The 19,933-nt window shown below is 54.0% G+C and overlaps 2 protein-coding genes across 3 annotated transcripts in view; one reads left to right on the top strand and one right to left on the bottom strand.

Annotated features, from left to right (window-relative positions):
• The first annotated feature begins 4,340 nt into the window (after window positions 1-4,340).
• Window positions 4,341-8,297, top strand: SDS (serine dehydratase). The gene is made up of 7 exons (XM_079942683.1): window positions 4,341-4,502; window positions 4,799-4,838; window positions 5,046-5,185; window positions 5,284-5,375; window positions 6,128-6,355; window positions 7,154-7,278; window positions 8,000-8,297. Exons 1-7 carry the CDS (start codon window positions 4,350-4,352, stop codon window positions 8,206-8,208), a joined length of 987 nt encoding a protein of 328 aa, XP_079798809.1. The 5' UTR covers window positions 4,341-4,349; the 3' UTR covers window positions 8,209-8,297.
• A 2,634-nt stretch (window positions 8,298-10,931) lies between these two features.
• Window positions 10,932-19,933, bottom strand: part of PLBD2 (phospholipase B domain containing 2) — a 28,066-nt gene continuing 19,064 nt past the window's right edge. The window contains exons 6-12 of one of the 2 annotated variants that reach the window (XM_079942989.1): window positions 18,083-18,180; window positions 15,217-15,377; window positions 14,526-14,621; window positions 14,194-14,265; window positions 13,375-13,530; window positions 12,594-12,756; window positions 10,932-12,490 (exon numbers count right to left, since the gene is read on the bottom strand). In XM_079942989.1, the coding sequence (XP_079799115.1) occupies window positions 12,323-12,490; window positions 12,594-12,756; window positions 13,375-13,530; window positions 14,194-14,265; window positions 14,526-14,621; window positions 15,217-15,377; window positions 18,083-18,180 (914 nt within the window). In that variant the 3' untranslated portion in view covers window positions 10,932-12,322. The remainder of the gene's footprint in view (window positions 12,491-12,593; window positions 12,757-13,374; window positions 13,531-14,193; window positions 14,266-14,525; window positions 14,622-15,216; window positions 15,378-18,082; window positions 18,181-19,933) is intronic. The other variant, XM_079942990.1, reaches the window with a different exon arrangement.

Genomic DNA, 19,933 nt, shown 5'->3' with positions numbered 1-19,933 from the left:
TGCAGACAGCCAGCGACAGATCCGAGGCTTGGCATGGGGCAGGGAGGCAAGACCTTCCACTTCTGTGATGATGAAGATGATGGTGAGGATGATGGTGATGGCTGCCAGCACTTACTGAACACTCACACTCAATTCCATACATACATACATTATCATGTCATCTAATCCTAGGAGGGAGGTACCATTATCATCCCCATTTTACAGATGAGCAAACAGAGCCCCCAGGAGCCAAAGTGACTTGCCTAGGGCCATGCAGCTAGTAAAGGGCAGAGCCTGGATTTGAACCCTGACCCTCCTGGGTCTTACCCATAAGGCTGTCTGCCCCTTTAGGACAAAGGGGTCATAAAGGATGACAGGGGACGGCAATTTTAAAAACTGTGTTTAGATTGCAGTTTTGGGAGTCAGACTGCTGCGTTCAAGTGCCAGCTCATCCCTCTTACTGTGTGCCTCAGTTTCCCTTTCTGTAAGACGGGGATGATAATAGTATCCACTTTCTCCACTGTTTGTTTCTTGGGTGTCTACTAAGTGCCAAGCACGCGCTAGCGACTTTAAGTGCGTTATCGCACACCCTCCTCCAGCAGCCTCCTAAAATCCCTAGGGAAGTAGGTATTTGTCCTCATTTGCAAGTGAGGTTGTGGATGGGGAAGGGGAGGTGGCTACCGGGACTGGGAAAAAGACAGAAGCAGCTGCCAGAGAGAGGCGCCGCTAGCTTCTGGTTCCCCTCCTGGAAGCCCCCGGCCTTGGGCCAGGGGGCGGGGCCTGGAGGGGGTGTGGCCTGTCCTGGGGCCCCATTGGCTGCCCGGAGGCGCCTGGGGGGATAAAGCCCGGACCCGTTAGCCCCGGGACGATTCTGAAGACACTCTCTACCTGTTCTGCACTTCATCTGTCCGTGGGCCGTCTACCCATCTAGACCATCTCCAATCTATCCCTCCCTTGCTCGCACGCTTTGTGCAGCCGCCAGCTCATCGCCTTTGCCCGGTAAGCGGCCCCATCCATCCTCAGCTCCATCCCTGCGACTGGAGTGCCTGCGGCCAGCCTGGGTTTTCCCAGGGGAAGAGGGGGAGGTAGAGTCAGTTGAGCATAAAAACCCATGCTTTGAAGCCAGACTGTCTGGGTGCACTGCCAGCTCCGTGCCTCAGTTTCCTCATCTGTAAAGTGGGGGTAATAATAACAGAACCTTCCTCTTAAGGTTGTTGTGAGGGTGAAATGAGATAGTGCACTTAAAGTGTTCCGTCCATGTATAATAATAGTTCATTTTTACTGAGCTCGTACTGTGAGTCACGTGAGACTGTAACTTCTGACTGCCGGGTGACAGGTAGGCAGACAGCAGCTTCCCGCGCCCCCTCCCTCCTCTGCACCTGGCTCAGCCTCCTTTTTTGAAGTCTTAGCAGGTGGGAATGGCTGCCCAGTGCAGTTTACAGACGCCCCCTTTCCACAGGGCACTGTGCTGGAGGGACCCTGCCCCCTCACCTGCGGGCATCCGATGGCACAGTGGGAGACGGGTTGGGGGCGGGTGTTCCGAATCCACCTGAAAGGGGTGGGTGCCTCCCCCACCCCCACCAGGAGGGCTCCCTGAGGCCAGGACTTGGCTACCTGCATAAGACCTGCATAAGACCTTAAGGTCCAGTCAACCAGAACAAGAATGCCATTGTTTGAGGAATAACCTCCAGGAACTAAAAGTTAATTCAAACAGATGTGGGGATGCCCCTGGTTTGGAGTGCCTCCTGTTTCTGACTTGTATTCAGCAGATCTAGGGGAGAGGTGGTGTGTGTTTGGGCCCCCCCCTCCCAGGCCCTGAATGTCAGTTAATTCAGAAAGACATGGGAGGCCCATATTTGGGGGGTGCTAAGGCTGCTGGGGTGGTCAGAACGCCATCCCCCACTTTTCTTCCAAGCCAGGCATATCTGGACCATTCCAGGAGGGGGGATGCCTGGGCCAGGAGTACCCAGGTCCAGGGGCTGGACCAGTGGAGTCACTGGAAATGTAGTGGGGGGATGGGAGGGGGTAGCCACCCTTGCCTGGCCTTCTGGGGTGGGGGGGAGGGGAGGAGCAAATAGGCTGTTCAACCACCCGCTGATCAATTCTGGCTCCGATCAAGCTGGGGAGAATCAGTTTCCCCTGTGACTCAGCAGGAGAGGCAGGATGGAAAGGGGGCGTGGTCAGAATCTGGGCCACCTTAGTTTCTCAGTCACCCAGAATCCGTGCAGACAGGAGACCCTGAGCCACACCCATGTGTCCTGGAGAGAGCCTGGCTCTGGGCCTAGGCTGCCTGGTTCAAATCCTGTCTTCCCCACTTAGGAATTCTCTGGCAGTCCAGTGGTTAGGATTCCACGCTTTCACAGCCAAAGGCACAGGTTCATTCCCTGGTTGGGGAACTAAGATCCCACAAGCCACGCGGCATGGCCAAAAATAAAAAGAAAAAGTCCTGCCTCCCCTACTCCCTAGTTGTGTGACCTTGGGCAAGTCAATACTCCAGCCTCTATTGCTGTGACAAACTGCCCCAAGGTGAGTGACTGAAAACAGCAGCAGACCATTCTTTACCTGTCATGACTCTGGGGCTTGACTGGACTCAGCTAGGCAGTTCCCACTTGGGTCTCACCTGGGGGCTGCAGTGTGATGACGGTAGCTGGGCTAGAGTCATCCCTAAGTCAGACCCCACGTCTGGCCATCAGCTGGAATCTCAGCTGGAACTGTCGGGCGGGACACCTACCTGTGGCCTCCGCGTGCGGCCTGGGCTTGCGCCCATCATGGCATCTGGGTTAGGACAGGGAGCTTACCAGCCAGGTGGAAGCTGGGTCACCTCACGTGGACCAGCCTTGAGAGCCACACTGGGCTAGAGCCACACACTAGAAATCAGGACTTTCTTTTCCTTCGGAGAAGCCACAGTTAAATATTCACCAGCACCTCACTGCTTGGACGTCACATAGCGTCATTTCCACTGCAGCCACAGCGCCCCTCCCACCTCCGACCCAGTTCAAGAGGAGGAAGCATAGACCCCACCCCACCTCCCATCTAGAAAAGTGTCAATGTCGCATCATAAGAGGTACATGTGGTCAACCTGAAAAACAGAGTCAGAGTCCGTTTCCTCACCAGAACTGGAGAATAAAGACACCTCCTAGGACTGTTAAAAGGATTAAGTGAGTTAATATCTGTAAAGCTTAAGACAGTGTCTGGCACATGGTAATCACTTTAGAAGTGATTATTAAATAATATAATAATTATTATAAAAAATAACAATAGGGCTTCCCTGATGGCGCAGTGGTTAAGAATCCACCTGCCAATGCAGGGGACACGGGTTCGATCCCTGGTCTGGGAAGATCCGACATGCTGCGGAGCAGCTAAGCCCTTGCGCCACAACTACTGAGCTTGCGCTCTAGAGCCTGCGAGCCACAGCTACTGAAGCCCACGTGCCCTAGAGCCCGTGCTCCACAAGAGAAGCCACTACAATGAGAAGCCCCGCGCGCCACAATGAAGAGTAGCCCTGGCTCCCCGCAACTAGAAAAAGCCCACACGCAGCAACGAAGACCCAATGCAGCCATAAATAAATAAATAAATAATTTTTAAAATAAAATAAAATAAAAATGCATATTTAAATAAGTAATATATATGCACATGGCAAAACATTCAAATTGTACATAAGGGGATGCCGAGTGCCAGTTCTCCTCAGAGGTCCCCACCCTGACTGGTTTCTTGTGTGTTTGCTGAGATGTCCTGTGCACACAGGAGCAAGTGGATTGTGTGTGTGTGCGTGTGTCCCTGCACAGACTAGATCTGATGTCCCGCCCCTGCTTCAGCCACTTAGCCATCCTGTGGCTCACTCTGCATCAGCACCTGCAAATCTATTTCCACCTCATGCTCTTCAAAAGTTACAAAGTCTGGATGTTCTTTCTTTCTTTCTTTTTTTTTTTTCTTTTTCACCGCGCCATGCAGCTTGTGGAATCTTAGTTCCCTGACCAGGGATCGAACCCACGCCCTCGACAATGAGAGCGAGGAGTACTAACCCCTGGACTGCCAGGGAATTCCCTGGATGTTATTTCTGATGTTCGTAGCTTCCCAGCATAGCGTATGTGTGTCTTGGGGTGGGCAAGGTGGGGGGGCAGATGACCCTTATGCCCATTTTACAGATGAGGCAGCTGAGGCTGAAGGGAGATTCCTTGTCCCATGTCAAGTAGGTGGCCGAGTTGAGATTTGAGCTCAGGTCTCCAGGTTGCTATAATCTGGGCCTTGTCCTTGGCCTCCTGGGAAGTTAGGGACAAGGTCCCTCCCAGCCACACTGCCTACTGAATGGCAGCAGCTGCCACCAGGGCCAGCTCCCCTGACCCTCTGGGTTTCCTTCCTTTCTCCCAGCAATGATGTCAGGCGAACCCCTGCACGTGAAGACCCCCGTCCGCGACAGCATGACCCTGTCCAAAGTGGCTGGTACCACCGTCTATCTCAAGATAGACAGTGCCCAGCCCTCCGGCTCCTTCAAAATCCGGGGCATCGGACACCTCTGCAAGACGGTACAGCACGGGCTCTGCATCATCCGGGAGAGTGCAGCAGGTCCTCTTTCTGGACAGGCCAGGGCCGGTGCCGTGTGAAATCCTAGGAGCTACAGGCTAGGCCCTGCAACTTCCCCGCAAGGCCTGAGCACCCACCATTAACGCCTCCTCTGGTTCAGGGGTGCCAGTGCAGAGGGTCCCCTTGTGGACTGATCCCAGAGCCATCAGTGGCCTGACTCTCCCTCACCCTTCCCTGAGCCAGTCTCTTTGGGGAGGGAAGATGTACGGCCTGATCCCCTCCTTCTTTGTCTCTACAGTGGGCTGAGCGAGGCTGCGAACACTTTGTCTGTTCCTCGGGTAAGTGGCCTGCATGCCTCCTCCTGTCCTCTGCTGTGTGTCCTGGGGCCAGGGGCTCCACCTCTCTGGGCCCTGCAAACATCTGCAGAAGCCCCAATTTAGAATTCCAGCTGGAGGCCAGCAGTCACCCAGGGAGGGTTCAGAGCCTAGCGGTCAGGGAGTCCCACTAACACTTTCTACCCCCCACCCCTGGCACAACCCCGGCAGCAGGCAACGCAGGCATGGCAGCTGCCTACGCGGCCAGGAAGCTGGGCATTCCCGCCACGATCGTCGTGCCCAGCACCACGCCCGCCCTCACCATCCAGCGGCTCAAGAATGAGGGCGCCATGGTCAAGGTGGTGGGTGAGGTGAGTGCCAACCTGGGGCAGGGGCCACGGAGGGCACCTGGTAGCAGGGCCAGGTCCCCCAGCCCCTCACCCCTCCCGCCTCCTCTGTGATCTTGCAGACATTGGATGAGGCTGTCAAGGTGGCCAAGGCCCTGACGAAAAACAACTCAGGCTGGATCTACGTCCCTCCCTTCGATGACCCCCTCATCTGGTACGTGGAGCCCAGGGTCACCCGGGGTGGGCAGTGACCACCCCACCACCCCACCGAGTAGACACCTGCCATGATGCACACCATCACACACAGCGGTGTACACGTGTGTGCACATCACCATGTAGAAGCACACACACAGGCACGGCAGCTGGTGCCCACACACACGTGCACCAATGCCCATTCTCCTTGACCGTGAGCGAACACATGCGCTCAGATACACAGGTGTGTGCGATCGGGTCCCCCAGAATCAGACCCCGAGACAAAGATTTCGGGGAAAGCAGTTGACTTGGGAGGTGACTCATTAGAGGAGTGAGGAGGGAAGCCAATAAAAAGCACTGATGGGCCAGTGACCACTGTGGGCAGCTGGCGCTCAGTTCCTCGGGGGCCCCTGGAAGCCAGCGTGGAACATGAACCAGACTTACCACACCTGCAGAAGATGATGCTGGGGCGTCTGTGCATCGACTCCCGTAATTCTTAATTCCCATAGTTGGTTGAGGGCTGCTCTCAGGGGGTTTCGTCTCCTGGCACCGCCAGCTGCCACAGTCATAGTGCTCCAGTGGTCAGAGAAAGCCCTCAGGTAGAGATGCAGTTTCTGCCATCTGGAAATCAGGGCGGAGTCGGGGACGAGGTGACCAGCCCCGAGGCCCATTAGCCGCCTGGGATGAGGGCAAATACAGAGGGTAAGTGGCATCTTCAGGGCTGCCTGGGGTCTCCAGGAAGCCCAGCCCTGACCTGCCACCCCCCTCCTCCAGGGAAGGCCACTCTTCTATCGTGAAGGAGCTGAAGGAGACGATGAGCGCAAAGCCGGGGGCCATCGTGCTGGCGGTGGGGGGTGGAGGGCTGTTGTGCGGAGTGGCCCAGGGGCTGGTGGAGGTGGGCTGGGGGGACGTGCCCATCATCACCATGGAGACCATCGGAGCCAGCAGCTTCCACGCTTCCACCAAGGCCGGCAAACTTGTCACCCTGCCCCAGATCACCAGGTAAGTAGGCAGGGGTGCTGCCACTATGTTTCGTGAGCATTGGGGAGCTCTCCCCTCGGTGCTGGCTGTGAGGCAGATCCCGATGCCAGTCCCATTTTATAGGTGAAGAAACTGAGGCTTTGGTCACTTGCCCAGAGTCACACAGCCAGTGAGTGGTACGGCTGGGACCAAACCCAAGTCTGTGTGACTCTGTACCAACATCACACTTCCTTGCATGAAAAGTCTAAGATTAATCATTTATTGGGTTCCTCTGTGGCAGGGTTTTACGCACCTCACTAATTTACCAACCATTTACTGAGCCCCTAATATGTGCAAGACACTGGCTGATCCTGGGGAGACAGTGGTGAATAAACACAGCTCCTGCTCCCAAGGAGTTCTTATCCCAGCCCCAAACTTTTGACAGATGGTGTTTGATTAGGATAAGGTTTGGCCACATTATACAGGAGCCCAAAATAACAATGGCTTAAACAAAATTGAACTTTATTTCCTCTCATATATAAAAATAATCTGGAGGTAGGCAGTCCAGGGGCAACTCCACGAAGCCAGGGGCCCGGGATCCTTGAGTTTGTTCTCCATAATCCTTATCATGTAGACTTATGGCCCAAAATAGCTGCTTAAGTGCCAGCTATCACACCCATACTCCATCTAGCAGGAAGAAGTCAGGGCAGAAGCTATGCCCCCTCCCTTTAAAGACACGATACTTCCATTTACCTCTCATTGGCCAGAAGGTAGTCACATGGTCTGCCTCCCTCCTCTCTCCTATGTCTTCCCCCGCTTCTCCATCCTTGCCTCTCCCAGTGTTGCCAAAGCCCTGGGCGTGACCACTGTGACAGCACAGGCTATGAAGGTGTTTCAGGAACACCCCATTTTCTCTGAAGTTGTCTCGGACCAGGAGGCTGTGGCCGCTGTTGAGAAGTTTGTGGGTATGTGCCAAGTCCTTTCAAGACCCGACCTGCTGATTCAGGACCTAAGTGGCCGTCCACTGGGCGTGCCAAGGGATCCCATTCACAGTTCTGTCTCCCGTCCCTCCCTGGAATTTCCCATTAATGGAAGTTAATGCAATGCGGTGGTAAAAATAGAAAGACCAGAGGGACAAATGAAGAAGTAAGTCTGATAACATAACAGCAAGGCAAAATAACGAAGTATTTAAAATGTTGGCTCTGAGTTTCCTGGTAGCCAGGGTAACAAAGGAAACTATGGGCCTCAGTGTTGGATTCAGAGGTGGGTCTGTAACTAAGCTGGACTCTTACCGGGTTCATCCTGGGACAGGGATGACAAACACACACACACACACACACACACACACACACACACACTTAAGCTGCCACTTAATTCTCCTATACTCACAGTTAGTTTGGCTAATCAACCCTGGCATTCTTGCTCAGATGATTCCTCAGAATCCTCAACACGGTGCTCAGGAAATTACAATCATCTTTTCAGTGTTAGCACTGATGATGAAACTCAGCCCTGGCTCAGACCTTGGAAGTTCAGTGTAGGGTAATGATGGCAGGTGGGGTTGGTCCTGGACCAGAGTCTGTGCCCAGGGCTGAGAGCTGAGTGGCTTATGCTTTACCAGTGGCCCGACTGTTCCCTTGCACCCTGCGGAACTCTGGCTCCACCCTCACCATCCCCCTCCTCTGGCAGATGAGGAGAAGATCCTGGTGGAGCCCGCCTGTGGGGCAGCCCTGGCCGCCATCTACAGCAACGTGGTTCAGAAGCTGCAAGGAGAGGGGAAGCTCTGTACCCCACTGTCCTCCCTCGTGGTCATCGTTTGTGGGGGCAGCAACATTAGCCTGGCCCAGCTGCCGGAGCTCAAGAAACAGCTGGGCATGAAGAGCGGGCTGCCCCAGTGAGGACGCCTCCCCTACCCGGGAGACCCCTGGAAGGGCTGGAGTTTTATCCAGTGACTTGTGAAATATTATTCTCGTGTCTGTTGGGAGCCTGTGGCCCGGGCCAGCCGGTAACCTCATTCTCATGAGAACACTGTGCAGAAGGCCCGGAAGGGAAGCAGCTAGCAAGGCTGTGAACTGCACTCTTTGGTATCTGTGTGACTGCTCTGTGGTTTCTCCCCGCCCCTCGCTCTTATCCACCCCTGCTAGGGTGACAACTGCCCACATGGGATAGACCAGGTACCCAGAGAGGGTGGGCAGGAGGGACAGGAACCACAGCAGCGGGGCCTCCTCAAGATGAGATGTCCTCTGATGCAGACGCCCCAGCATCATCTTCTGCGGCTGTGGTAACTTCTCCCTGGGAAGGTGGACAGGGCCACAGTCCAGGGTGGAAGAACCATCTTGTCTCTCCTCCCAGAAAGCCCAAAGTCCATCCTTACTCACTTTTCTAATGTGCAAACTTTCATTGAAGAAGAAAAGCATTATTTATTAAAATGAAGCTCCTTTGAGTTTTTCCAACATGGCTGTCTTCCTCCCTCCCTCCCTCCCACCCCACTGTGCCTGCTGTCACCCCCAGCTCTCAACACTGAGCACCATTACATCCTCCACCCCACCCCCACCCCTGGGAACCCCGGGCTCCCACGTGGAGGCCAGGATCCCAACTCCCGCTGGGCTTGTGTGCCGGGAGGGGGCATCCCTGCATGGCAGGGAGCAGGTGAGGGGGAGCTGTGCTGAACACGAGGGGTTTGGGATGGGATGCGGGCCTCCAGTGGAGGCAGAAGAGTCCAACCTCATTCTGTTCAGAAGTCCTTCCTGATAACAGAGTGATTTTATCACAGAACCACTGGGAGCGGAGTAGTGAGCCCCCCATTCGTGGGGGTTTGTAAACTGACACTGAACACCCATGTCTGGTCAACGTCAAGCAAACCCTCTCAAACACAAACTCTCTCTTCCAAGGACAGCACATTACTGAAGCCAGCCTATAAACGGACAGAAGAGGAACTGCCGGGGCTGCCTGGAGGTCCTGAAGGGAGTCCCGCATAGCCACTCAGGAATACCCCTGTACTACCTATAGCAGCCTCTGGGACACTAGTGGATCCCCAAGTTCAAAGTGAAGTTTGAGAACCAACCTAACCCTTTGGGATACCACACAGACCCACATGGGCTTGCAGTCCTCCACCCGCCTTGACAAAGAGCAGGTGCTGTGAAATTTCAAGGAAAACCCATCCCAGCGACAGGCCTACCTGCCGATTTGCAGCCAGGAGGGACAGCACATGTACTTTAAAAACCCAGGAGAGAGGACAGCAGGAAAGGGCAGGCAGGGATGGGAAATCATCAGCCCCAGGAGCCTCCAGCTTCCACTGTCCCGCCTGAATCAGGTACAAAACCCCCAAAGAAGGGAGGCAGACATCTCTGCCCACTAAAGGAGGAGCCGCTGTGGGCCAGGGTCGACCAGCTGGCCAGACCCTTGTCCTGCAGGGGAGGGCAGAAGTCACAGTTGAGCCTGCGGCTGCCATCTTGAAGCTGAGGATTGTGGGAAACCCCCAGGGCAACGGTGCTGAGGGAAACTGCCTTTCAGGCTGCCCCTGCAAAGGTGGGTTCTGCCTTTACTGGATCAGCTGAAGCTCAAGGGGGGGCCATCTGCATGGCCCCGCATCCTCTGTTCAGTCACCTTAGCTTCACGCCTACCCTTAACTCCTGAAAAGCCGCAAGAGGGACCAGAGTCGTTCTAGGGAATAGACAAGAGTTGCCCCTTCCTAGAGAGTGGCCCTGTTTGAGTTCCGCCAGCCTGAGCCACTGACTGTATCTGCCAAGTGGGCCTCATAAAAGCCTCAGCCTCAGGAGTGGCTGGGAAGATCCAGTGGCCGGCGCACGGTGGTGGGGGGTGGTGACCTTTGTCCTGCTGGGGCCTGCGCCATCACAAGGAGGTGGGGAGGGAGAGCTGTGTCCCGTGGGAGAGTCTGCAGACCTGGGCCCCCGTCCTAGTTCCGAAGGGCCCAAGACTTGAGATTTCAGGCACGTCACTTCCCTTCTCCAAGTCTGCATCCTCACCTTTTAACCACATGTGAACATCCCGGCCTACCCCGCCTAACAGGGCTGTTGTGAGCTCAAGAGACCTGGGAAAGACAACACTCTTAAGGGAGCTGGGAAATGTACCGGCAGAAAAGTTACTTTTTAGAACCACAAGTTGTCAATTCCCAGATAACAAGAATTGTAAAGCTATGGTGAGAAACAGCAAACTTCCCTGGCAGTCCAGTGGTTAGGGCTCCGTGCTTCCACTGCAGGGGGCACAGGTTAGATCCCTGGTCAGGGAACGAAGATCCCACAAGCCACACAGCGAGGCCAAAAAAAAAAAAAGAAATAGCAAACCCATCCCCGGCCCTCAACTGCGCTTTACTTTCTCCAGAGCACTTACCAGCATCTTACACGCTGTATGTCTATTTTCACTATCTACCTCCCCAATGTAAATGTCACAAGAGCAGGGATTTTTTTTGGGGGGGGGGGATACCTGTTGTTGTGAGGTATCTCCAGGACCTTATAACAGTGCCTGGAATGTTCTAAGCATTCTATAAATTCTCGCTAATGAATGAACGTTGCGTGTGTGAGGCCCCGTGTGGGCTACGTCACAGCCACCTTCGCAGCAAATCCTCACCCTCCTCCCACCAAACGTGCACACACACGCGTGGGAAAATGCTGCTCACGTGGTTATATCTATTTTACAGATGAGGTAACCGAGGCTCAGAGAGATTAAGTCCCATAACTAGTAGGAGGTGGAGACAGGATTCGAACCCAGGCCTCGGACTCCCGGGTTGTGTGCTTTCCTCTCCCGAAGCACATCGCATTGTGCGAGTCTCCACTGTAGGCTTTGGGTAAGATCAGGTGGGGAGGGACTCTGTGTTGTGTTGATCTGTCCCCGCCCCACCAGTAGGATTTGGGAAGGTCTTGGTGGTTAAGAGAGCCCTAGAACAGGACCCAGAACAAAGTAGGTGTTCAATAAACACATGGATAGACGGATGGTGGGATAGATATGGATGGATGGATGAATGGGTAGATGGGTCAGTATCTGGATGACGGATGGACGGATGGAAGATTGGAAAATGGAAGGATAGATGGATGGATGACTGCAGATGGACAAGGGGTGGGTGGGTTGGCAGGTGAATGAAGGTATAGATGGACAGACAGAAGGATGGACAGGAGGATGCATAGGTGAATGGTCAGAACCCAAACCTGAGAAGAGAGAGGGCGCCAACCCAGCCTGCCCCACTGCCCCAAGAAGCACAGCACGGGGGCCATGGCCTCTCTTTTTAATGGCAGCGCAGCCTGCAATTCGGTTCCTGTAGCAGGGGACCTGTGGGCAATGCCCTGAGGCCAGGGGCAGGCCTGGGTTTGAGGGGGCACGGGCCGAGGCTGGAGCAGGGGGCTGACACTCCTGCCTGCCCCCAGAGAGAGAAGGACACTCAGGCCCTTCCACCCACAAGTGGCCAGAAACTTTGGTTCTTGTTTGGTTTCAAGTTCCTGTCCTCAAGGGGGCTGTCCAGGAGGAGAAACAGGGGAGCTACTTCCCAGACGGAGCAGAGTGGGGCTGGGGTCGGGAGCTGGGAGGAGAGATGCCAACCAGAGGCAACGCCCGGGTCTCGGGGGCTGGAGCTCCAGAGCCGCCGTTAGAAACAGCACTGGGAAGCAGGCACTGGAACAGGCCTCTCCTGCCGGCCCCACTAGGGGCCCCGGAACCTGGTCCCAGGATCCGGCTCCCGCCCTCAGGAAGGGGCGGCATGAGGAGGGGGCCCAAGGCTGGAAAAGAGTGAAAAGCAGGGGGAGAGAGAGAGACGCAGAGAGGCAGAGGGAGACGGGGATGGCATCACCCACTTAGGGGGACAGAGTCAGTCCTGGGTCCCATCGGGTTCCGTTCCCCACCCGGGAGGCCACCCAGACGAGAGTGAACCTGGCCGACCCAGGTCCCCAACCTGGGCACAGTGGCAACGCTCACACGGGGGACCGGGGCGGGGGGCCAGGCAGGAGGGCAGGGTGGCAGCCAGTCGGGTGGCCCTGCTGGGGTCAGCAGAGTAGAGATGGAGCCTCAGTCCCACCAGACCTCGATGGGTGAGAACTTCCAGAGGTCGGGCTGGCCCATGTGCAGCAGGCTGCTGAAGGGCGAGCTGCTCCACTGGAACGGGGGCAGCTGGTCCCACGTGGGGCCGCTGACCGCCAGGAGACGCAAGGCCTTGGCCAGTGCCGTGCTGGTCACCTGGGGGTAGAGGGGAGGGCAGGTCGTTGAGTTGTCCCAACCTGGGAGTCTCTGCTGCTCCCTGCCCCAACTTGGACCCCATCCACAGCCCCAGGCCCGGCACCTTCACGTCGATGCCCCCATGCGAGCGCTGGTGCAGGGCCTGGAAGGGGTAGGAGCCATTGGCTGGGTTGAGGTCAGAGCGGGCCGAGACGGCATTCTCCCCGTTGGGCTTGGGGTTGCAAACTTTGCACAATGACAGGGGGTCATGCAGGAAGTCGTTGTACCTGGATGTGGAAAGAGAGGAAACCTCAGTCGTGCGGGGAGCGGGGGAGGCCAGACTGCTAGCGGCAGCCCCTAACCCAGCCGCCTGCTTTCAGTGTGCCCAGCTCCCTCCCGCCGCCTGGGCTTCAGCCACCACCTCCCCCTTCAGCTGGTCACTCCACAGGTATCACTCAGCCTCGGCTCTGCCATCCCTCCCTCCGGGAATCCCTCTGGGCCCCCATCCCAGGCCAGGCTAGAGGCCCCGTTTTGTCCCTTCATAGCATTTCCTGGAGCTCAGACGGTTCTCGTTACACGTCCACATCAGTGTGAGTACGGGAGGGATTTCTGCATCCCCCAAAGGACAGGGTGCTCCCCAAGGACAGTGGGGACACGTTCTGTGCCCGTTTCCCAGTCCCAAGCGCGGAGCCCGGCACAGGGCGGTCACTCCACGGCTGTCCGTCATCCTCACCCACGACATGAGGGCAGCAGCAGGGCTCAGCTGAGCGCTGCCCCGGTTCTGCCGTCTTGGCTGCTACACAGTTGCACCCCACCCCTGCCGCCCCCCCGGGCTTGTCGGGAACTTGAAATGAGTTACGACAAAGCCCCACCACGTGACTCTGGGCTCATGGTCCCCCATGTACCTCATAAGCCGGATCATGGAATTCAGGTCGTGTACCAGGGACTGGTTCCGCCGGAAGATCTGGGCCCGGGGGCTCCCGTCGTAGGAGAACCAGTCCCCAAAGTGGGCCACCAGGGCCGGAAGCCCACTGGCATTGAACACAGACTCAAAGGACCTGCTGGGAACGAGGATGGTCACTCACGACCTCCACTGACTTCACCTGGCCGTGACCGTGGCCAGGGAGGGGAAGGGGGCGGTCGTGCCACGACATTAACACCAACAACCACAACAGTTGGGATAGCAATAATCATGTCTTTTGTTTGTGCTGTGGGGTGGCTTGGTGGGGTGGCCAAGCTAGGGCTCTGGGGTCCAAGAGGCATGGGTTCAAATCCTGACTTCACTGTTGGCCACCTATGGAACCTTGGGCGAGTCAGGTACTTTCTCAAGGCCTCAGTTTCATCATCTGTGAAATGGGAATAGGAGCAGTGGCTACCACGCACGGTGGCTGTACGGATCAAAGGGGATGACCCAGGTAAAGCACAGTGAGGGTCAAGAGGTGCTGGCTGTGCAGCCCGGTTAAAGCAGCGCCAGCTGGAGAGCCACGGCAGGGGTCGGCACCTGAGCCAGGCCGCCCCCTACCACCCTGCGGTGGGTGGGTGCGGACTGGGAGGCTGAACGGATGCCGACCTCCCAACTGTACCCTAAAACCGTCAGGGCTTTCCTGGAGAAAAAGGGGGAAGGGTGGGTTTCTTTGTGGAGTTAAAGAATCTCCTGGGAAGCACCCCTCCCCAGCACGGAGAGCTGAGCAAAGGGTGGGGAATACCAGGAAGGGGGGACATACGGGATATTGTAGCTGGCCCAGTAGGTCTTCTGGTAGAGTTCCGAGGTCCTGTCAGCCACCACCACCATGCCCCTGCAACCGGGAAGGGACAGGAGGCAGGAGTGGTGGTGAGAAAGGGGGCTCCTGTGGGTGCTGCCCTGCTCAAGGACCCTCGCTGGCTCCCCATTGCCTGGAGCTAGATTATGTTCCCAATCTCTAGCAATCAGGGGCTGCCTTCTCCTCCAGTACTGCCTTCCTGAGGTTTCCCCTCCCACACACGATTCAGCTGCCTCCAGGCCTCTGCCTTGGCAGTTCCCCCTGCTGGAACGCCCTGCCCCTTTCCGGGTACTCACGGGATCTGCTCCAGGATGGTAAGCACCCTTCTCCCAGGGCTGGGCCCGCCGGGGACAAATGCCTTGTAGTCCACGATCATCCACTGGTTGTTGTACCTGCCATGCCCAAGGAAGGAGGGCTGAACAGACCCTGGGGTCACTGCCCCGGCCTCCCCCTGCCCCCAGGGCCACACACAGTCAGGAGTCATGGGGCCGGGGTGGTCTGGGCACGTCCGGCCAGCCGACTGTCACCCGGACACTTTAGCTCGACCAGGTGTCCTCAGGCTTTTCTCTCATCATGCTGCTCACCTGCTCCAGAGGAGTCTATGGCTCCCTAGTGCTTACCGGAACCAAGGTCAATTCTGCGCAATGTTCTAAGACCCTGCCCTATCCAGTTCCCGCGTCTCTGGCTGATGGGGCCCCCATCCACCCATGTCCATCTCCTCAGACGGCCCTCTCTACTGTCCCCAGAGCTCTCAAGTTCCAAGTGTCTTCCTGCCCTTCCTCTGGGAGCCTTTCCCTGGGTGGAGAAGCCTGCAAGAGGGGGGCAAATCCTTTCCTTCCCCGTGCCTGTTTCCCCACGTATAAAACAAGGAAAGGACTCAGCAGAGGGTGTGGGGCGTGTGGCCCTCGTGCCACATCAGGTCTCCCAGGGTCTGAGCATTAGCGGGGAGGTTGGGTGGGACGGCCACAGTTCCAGAAGCCCACTCACGTGCCACTATTGAACCTCTTGAAGATATCGGCCCAGGAGTCCCCATCCAAGGCCAGGCGATTGGCCACAACATTTCGCATCCACTCCAGCACACAGCCCTCGGGTTGCACGTACTTCCACAGGGCCGAGTTCCGGTTGCCGATGGTGGTCTCCAGGGTCACCTGTGGGAGAGCCGAGGGGGCGCTGCACGAAAGGGCCCCCTCACTCACAACCGGGGCATGGTGTCACCAAGTGGCAGCGCTGCATCAATCGTGGTTCAAATCTGTTGACTCGTTTTTTAAAACTTCATGTCCTGGCTTAGGTGCGTGTTCCTCACTAGTTCTTTGGATGAGCATTGAAGGGGTTCGTGATCAAGATCGTGCATCCACCTTTGCCCTGGGAAACAGCCCCTAAGAGAGCCCAGGGTGTTGCTCCTACGGGACCCACTCCCCCTACCAAGTGGGTCAACTCTTTCCCCAGAGAGATAGCATCCCATCTCTACCCCTTCCCTGCAGTTCCGCAGGGAAAGCTGGGAGGCTTGGGGTTGGTAGCCTGATGGACAATCTCCATCAACTCTTACAGCCCTCCGGGGGAAAACACAGCACTGCTATTAAGCCCCCTTCTTCTTGAAAGGTAAACTTGAGGCCTGGAGAAGCTAAAAGACTTGCCAAAAGGTCATGGCCGCTACGTGGATGGGCCAAGATTTGACCCTCAGACTTCCAACTCTTAAATCGGGGCTTGCTCTCCTACAGCAGGATATTAGCATGCTTCTTCCTTTTTTATACGAAGCTGGAAAACAACTAAGAGACAGCAGTAGCCATAAATATGATGTTTCAAAGAGGAATGTGCAAAGCAAGCCTCTCAATAGCGATGCCCAGGTAGGAAGAGCTTCTCTACTCCCTCCACACTTGTACCCTCCTCATCCCTCTAGTGTCCCACGTCATCGCCAGGATTCAGACCCGCATGGCCTCAGAAGCCCTGGAGGGCAGTTTCCTCTCTCTGCGCCAGGGGTTGTTCTCAACCTGGGGCAGTGCTCGGGGAGTCTGCAGACTTGGGTGGGGAAACATTACATCTTTATTTCCACTAATGTCAAACCGAAATGCAGCATCTCCTTCCACTGCTAATGAGGTGACACATGACAGTGTTATTAGCGGTAACTGAGATTGTCATCAACAGAAATCACAGATGTTTTCCCACCACAGGACAGGATTGCACACATCTCAAGATATCGTTTATGCTCCTCACTATTTGTAAATTATGGCAGGTAGCCCACCTGCGACTGGAGTTTCTTTCTGTTTTTGGCCACACCTTGTGGCATGAGGGATCTTAGTTCCCCGACCAGGGATCGAACCTGTGCCCCCTCCACTGGGAGCACGGAATCTTAACCACTGGACCACCAGGGAAGTTCCTGGAGTTTCTTATTTAACGTGCTAGTAAAGCAGCACATACAGGCGGACCCGAGAGAGGTCGCGGGTTCTGTTCCGGACCACTGCAATGAAGCGAATACCACAAGAAAGCAACAAGAAATACCACAAGAAATCACGTGGATTTTCTGATTTCCCAGTGCATATAAGAGTTATGATTCCACTATACTATAGTCTATTAAGTGTGCAATAGTATTATGTCTTAAAACCCAATGTACATACCTCAATTTAAAAATAGAAAAAAAAAATACAAAACAAAAAATCAATTACAATAGTCACATCAAAGATCACTGATCACAGATGACCATGATGAATATAATAATGAAAACCTTAAAATATTGTGAGAATTACCAGCATGTGACACAGAGACACAAAATGAGCAAATGTCGTTAGAAAAATGGTGCTGACAGACTTGCCCGATGCAGGGTTGTTACAAACCTTCAATTTGTAAAATCTGCAATATTTGCAAAGTTCAATAAAACGAGGTATACTTGTATATTACATTAAAAGTTTACTTATATAATATTTCGATAAATGCATGTCGATACACTTGGTTTCCTTTATAATCCCATATATGTTGGCTTGTACATTTAAAAGCATTATTCTGAGAAGGGGTTCACGGCTCCCCAGCCCGCCAAAGGAGTCTGTGGCGTAAAAATAGTTAAGAACCCAGATGGAAGGTAAATTTCCTTCCCGGACACTTTTTGTAACTGGATGAAACTATTTCAACTGTCCTTCCCCAGGCTTCACTCCTGCTTTCCCCACCCCAGACCGCAGCAAGGGGGTCCCCTCACCCACTGCCTGGCCCCTTTCATGCTTCTTCCCACATTTAAGGGAACTAAATCCCACGCTCCTCTCACAAAGTAATAGAAGAAAAAGAGCCCCTTCCTCTCCCCTCCCCAGAGTTGGCGTCTTCTGCATCTAGGATTTTTTTTTTTAAGTGATGTTTTTTCTCCTCTGCAGTGTTACCCTGGCGACTACAGGGCTTGCTGTGTCTAGAGGGGTGCCAGGAACAGATTTCTAAATGAGTTTGGAGCCCAGCCAGGAAAACCGATAAAAACAACACATTGTAAACAACATTTATTCAGAAAACCCAGCCAGGTTTAGAGGGGGTTTTGTGGAAAGCAAAAGGGAAGGCAGAAAGAGCAGAGTCATGGTAGGGAGAGAGATGGCTCGTCCTAAATACATAAACACAAAATGAGGTTACTGGGGCCACGGATATTTCAAAAGGGCCCAAACCAGGGATTTCTGAGGAGCTGCAGGACAATACAGAGTCCCAGGCCAGCTGCAGGGTCTGGAGGCCCGGCCGTGACCTGGGGAGCGACATTTTACAAGCGCTTCCTGGCCTCGGCCCTGGGGTGGTGGTGATGCGGGAATGGGGGAGTCTGCGTCCCCCTGCTGTGCCTAAGCTGCTGGGTGCAAAGCTGCCCCGGGGAGAAAAGTGACACCAGAGGATGACTCACCAGCCCGCTGCCCAGGATGTAGAAGTCATCACAGGAGAAAATGGTACCAGGGTAGGATGAGAAGATCACCCTGTTGCCGGGAGCCCGGGTAGATTGCTCTGCAGGCGGGAGAGTGAGCCCGGGGGCGGGGGGGGCCTGGTCAGACAAGCACATACGGAGAACCCCACTCCCCCTCCCAGCAAGACTTGGGAGTCTCCAGGTGGAACAGCAGGCTTCAGAGAAAGCCCCTACTCCATTCTTTCTGAGAATCAGCAAACCAGGCCATTTGTGTCAAAGCTAGTAGCAATATATATACACACATACATATATATATAATTGTCTTGATTACTGTACCTTTTTTTGGCTTTTTTTTTTTTTAATTGCAAAAACCTATTGTGAAAAAGCTAATTCACAGAGCAAATTGGGCCCGCAGCAGTGAAAGCACAGAGTCCTAACCACCAGACCGCCAGGGAATTCCCTCGAGTTCAACTTTTTTAGATTCTACATGAAAGTGAGATCATACAGTATTTGTCTTTCTCTGACTTATTTCACTTAGCATAATGGCCTCCAGGTTCACCCATGTTGTCGCAAATGGCAGGATTTCCTGCTTTTTCCAGTTGAATAATACTCCATTGTGTGTGTGTGTGTGTGTGTGTGTGTACGTGTACATTTTCTTTATCCATTTGTCTGGCTATGGACATTTACGTTGTTTCCATATCTCAGCTATTGTGAATACTGCAATGAACATAGGAGTGCAGACACTTCCTCAAGATTTTATTTCCTGGAAGTGAGATGGATGGATCAGATGAGAGCACAGGCTTTGCGGGGAGGAGACCTGGGCAGAATCCCGGTTCAGGCCCTTATCAACTGTTTGATTTATGTCAAGTTACTTAGCCTTTCTGAGCCTCAGTTTCCTTATCTGCAAACTGGGAATAATAATCCTTCATCCCACACGGGGCAGTTGTAAAGATTTAATTTATAAGATCGTGGAGGTAGTTTCTAGCACAACAGTGGGTACCCAGTAGGCCTACAATCAAGGTTATTGCGTAACCAGACCAGCACTTGTCAAGGGATGGACTTTCGGTACAAAGTGTTCTGGGGCGGGGATGAGGGCCACTAGGGATGAGGGGATGGACCAAAGGAGCTATTTCTATATAACTGATGAATAGATAAAAGTAAAAAGGGCAAAGTCATCAATGAACAGCTAAAACTGGAAGGGAAAACAACCAACACCAATGGTGGTTTTTCAGGGGCTGGTGGCAGGGTGGGTTACAAGTGATTTTTATTCCTTCCTTGTGCTCTATTTTCTAACTTCCTACAGTGAACATGTATGACTTGATTAATTTGTTTTAATTATTGAAAATTAGTCTAGAATACAAAAAGAAATAACACAAATATCCATCAATAGATGGATGGATAAACAAACTGTAGTATCGCCACGCGGCGAAATATTAGGCAGTCGGAAAAAGGAATGAAGTGCTAACACCCGCTACGACATGGAGAGGCCTTGAAATTATGATGCTGAGTCAAAGAAGCTAGTCGTAAGAAAACCACCATTGTATCTTTCCATTTTGATGGGATGTCCAGAACAGGTAAATCTACAGAGATAGGAAGTAGTGGTTGCCAGGGGCTGGGAGGAGGGGGAAAAGGGAGTGATTACTTGGTGGGTACAGGGTTTCCTCTCTTGGTGATGAAAACGTTTTGGAAATAGACTGAGTGGCGGTTGCACAGCACTGTGAATGTACTAAATGCCACTGAATTGTTCACTTTAAAACAGTTAATTGTGTTATGTGAATTTCATCTCAATTAAATAAATAAATAAAACTAGAAAAAAAAAAACTTTTTTTTTTTTTTTTTTGGCTGCACTGTGAG

This window comes from Stenella coeruleoalba (genome assembly GCF_951394435.1).
Source record: "Stenella coeruleoalba genome assembly, chromosome: 14".
NCBI lineage: Eukaryota > Metazoa > Chordata > Mammalia > Artiodactyla > Delphinidae > Stenella > Stenella coeruleoalba.
The sequence above is the reverse complement of the archived record's forward strand: the minus strand, read 5'-3'. Positions and strand labels throughout refer to the sequence as shown.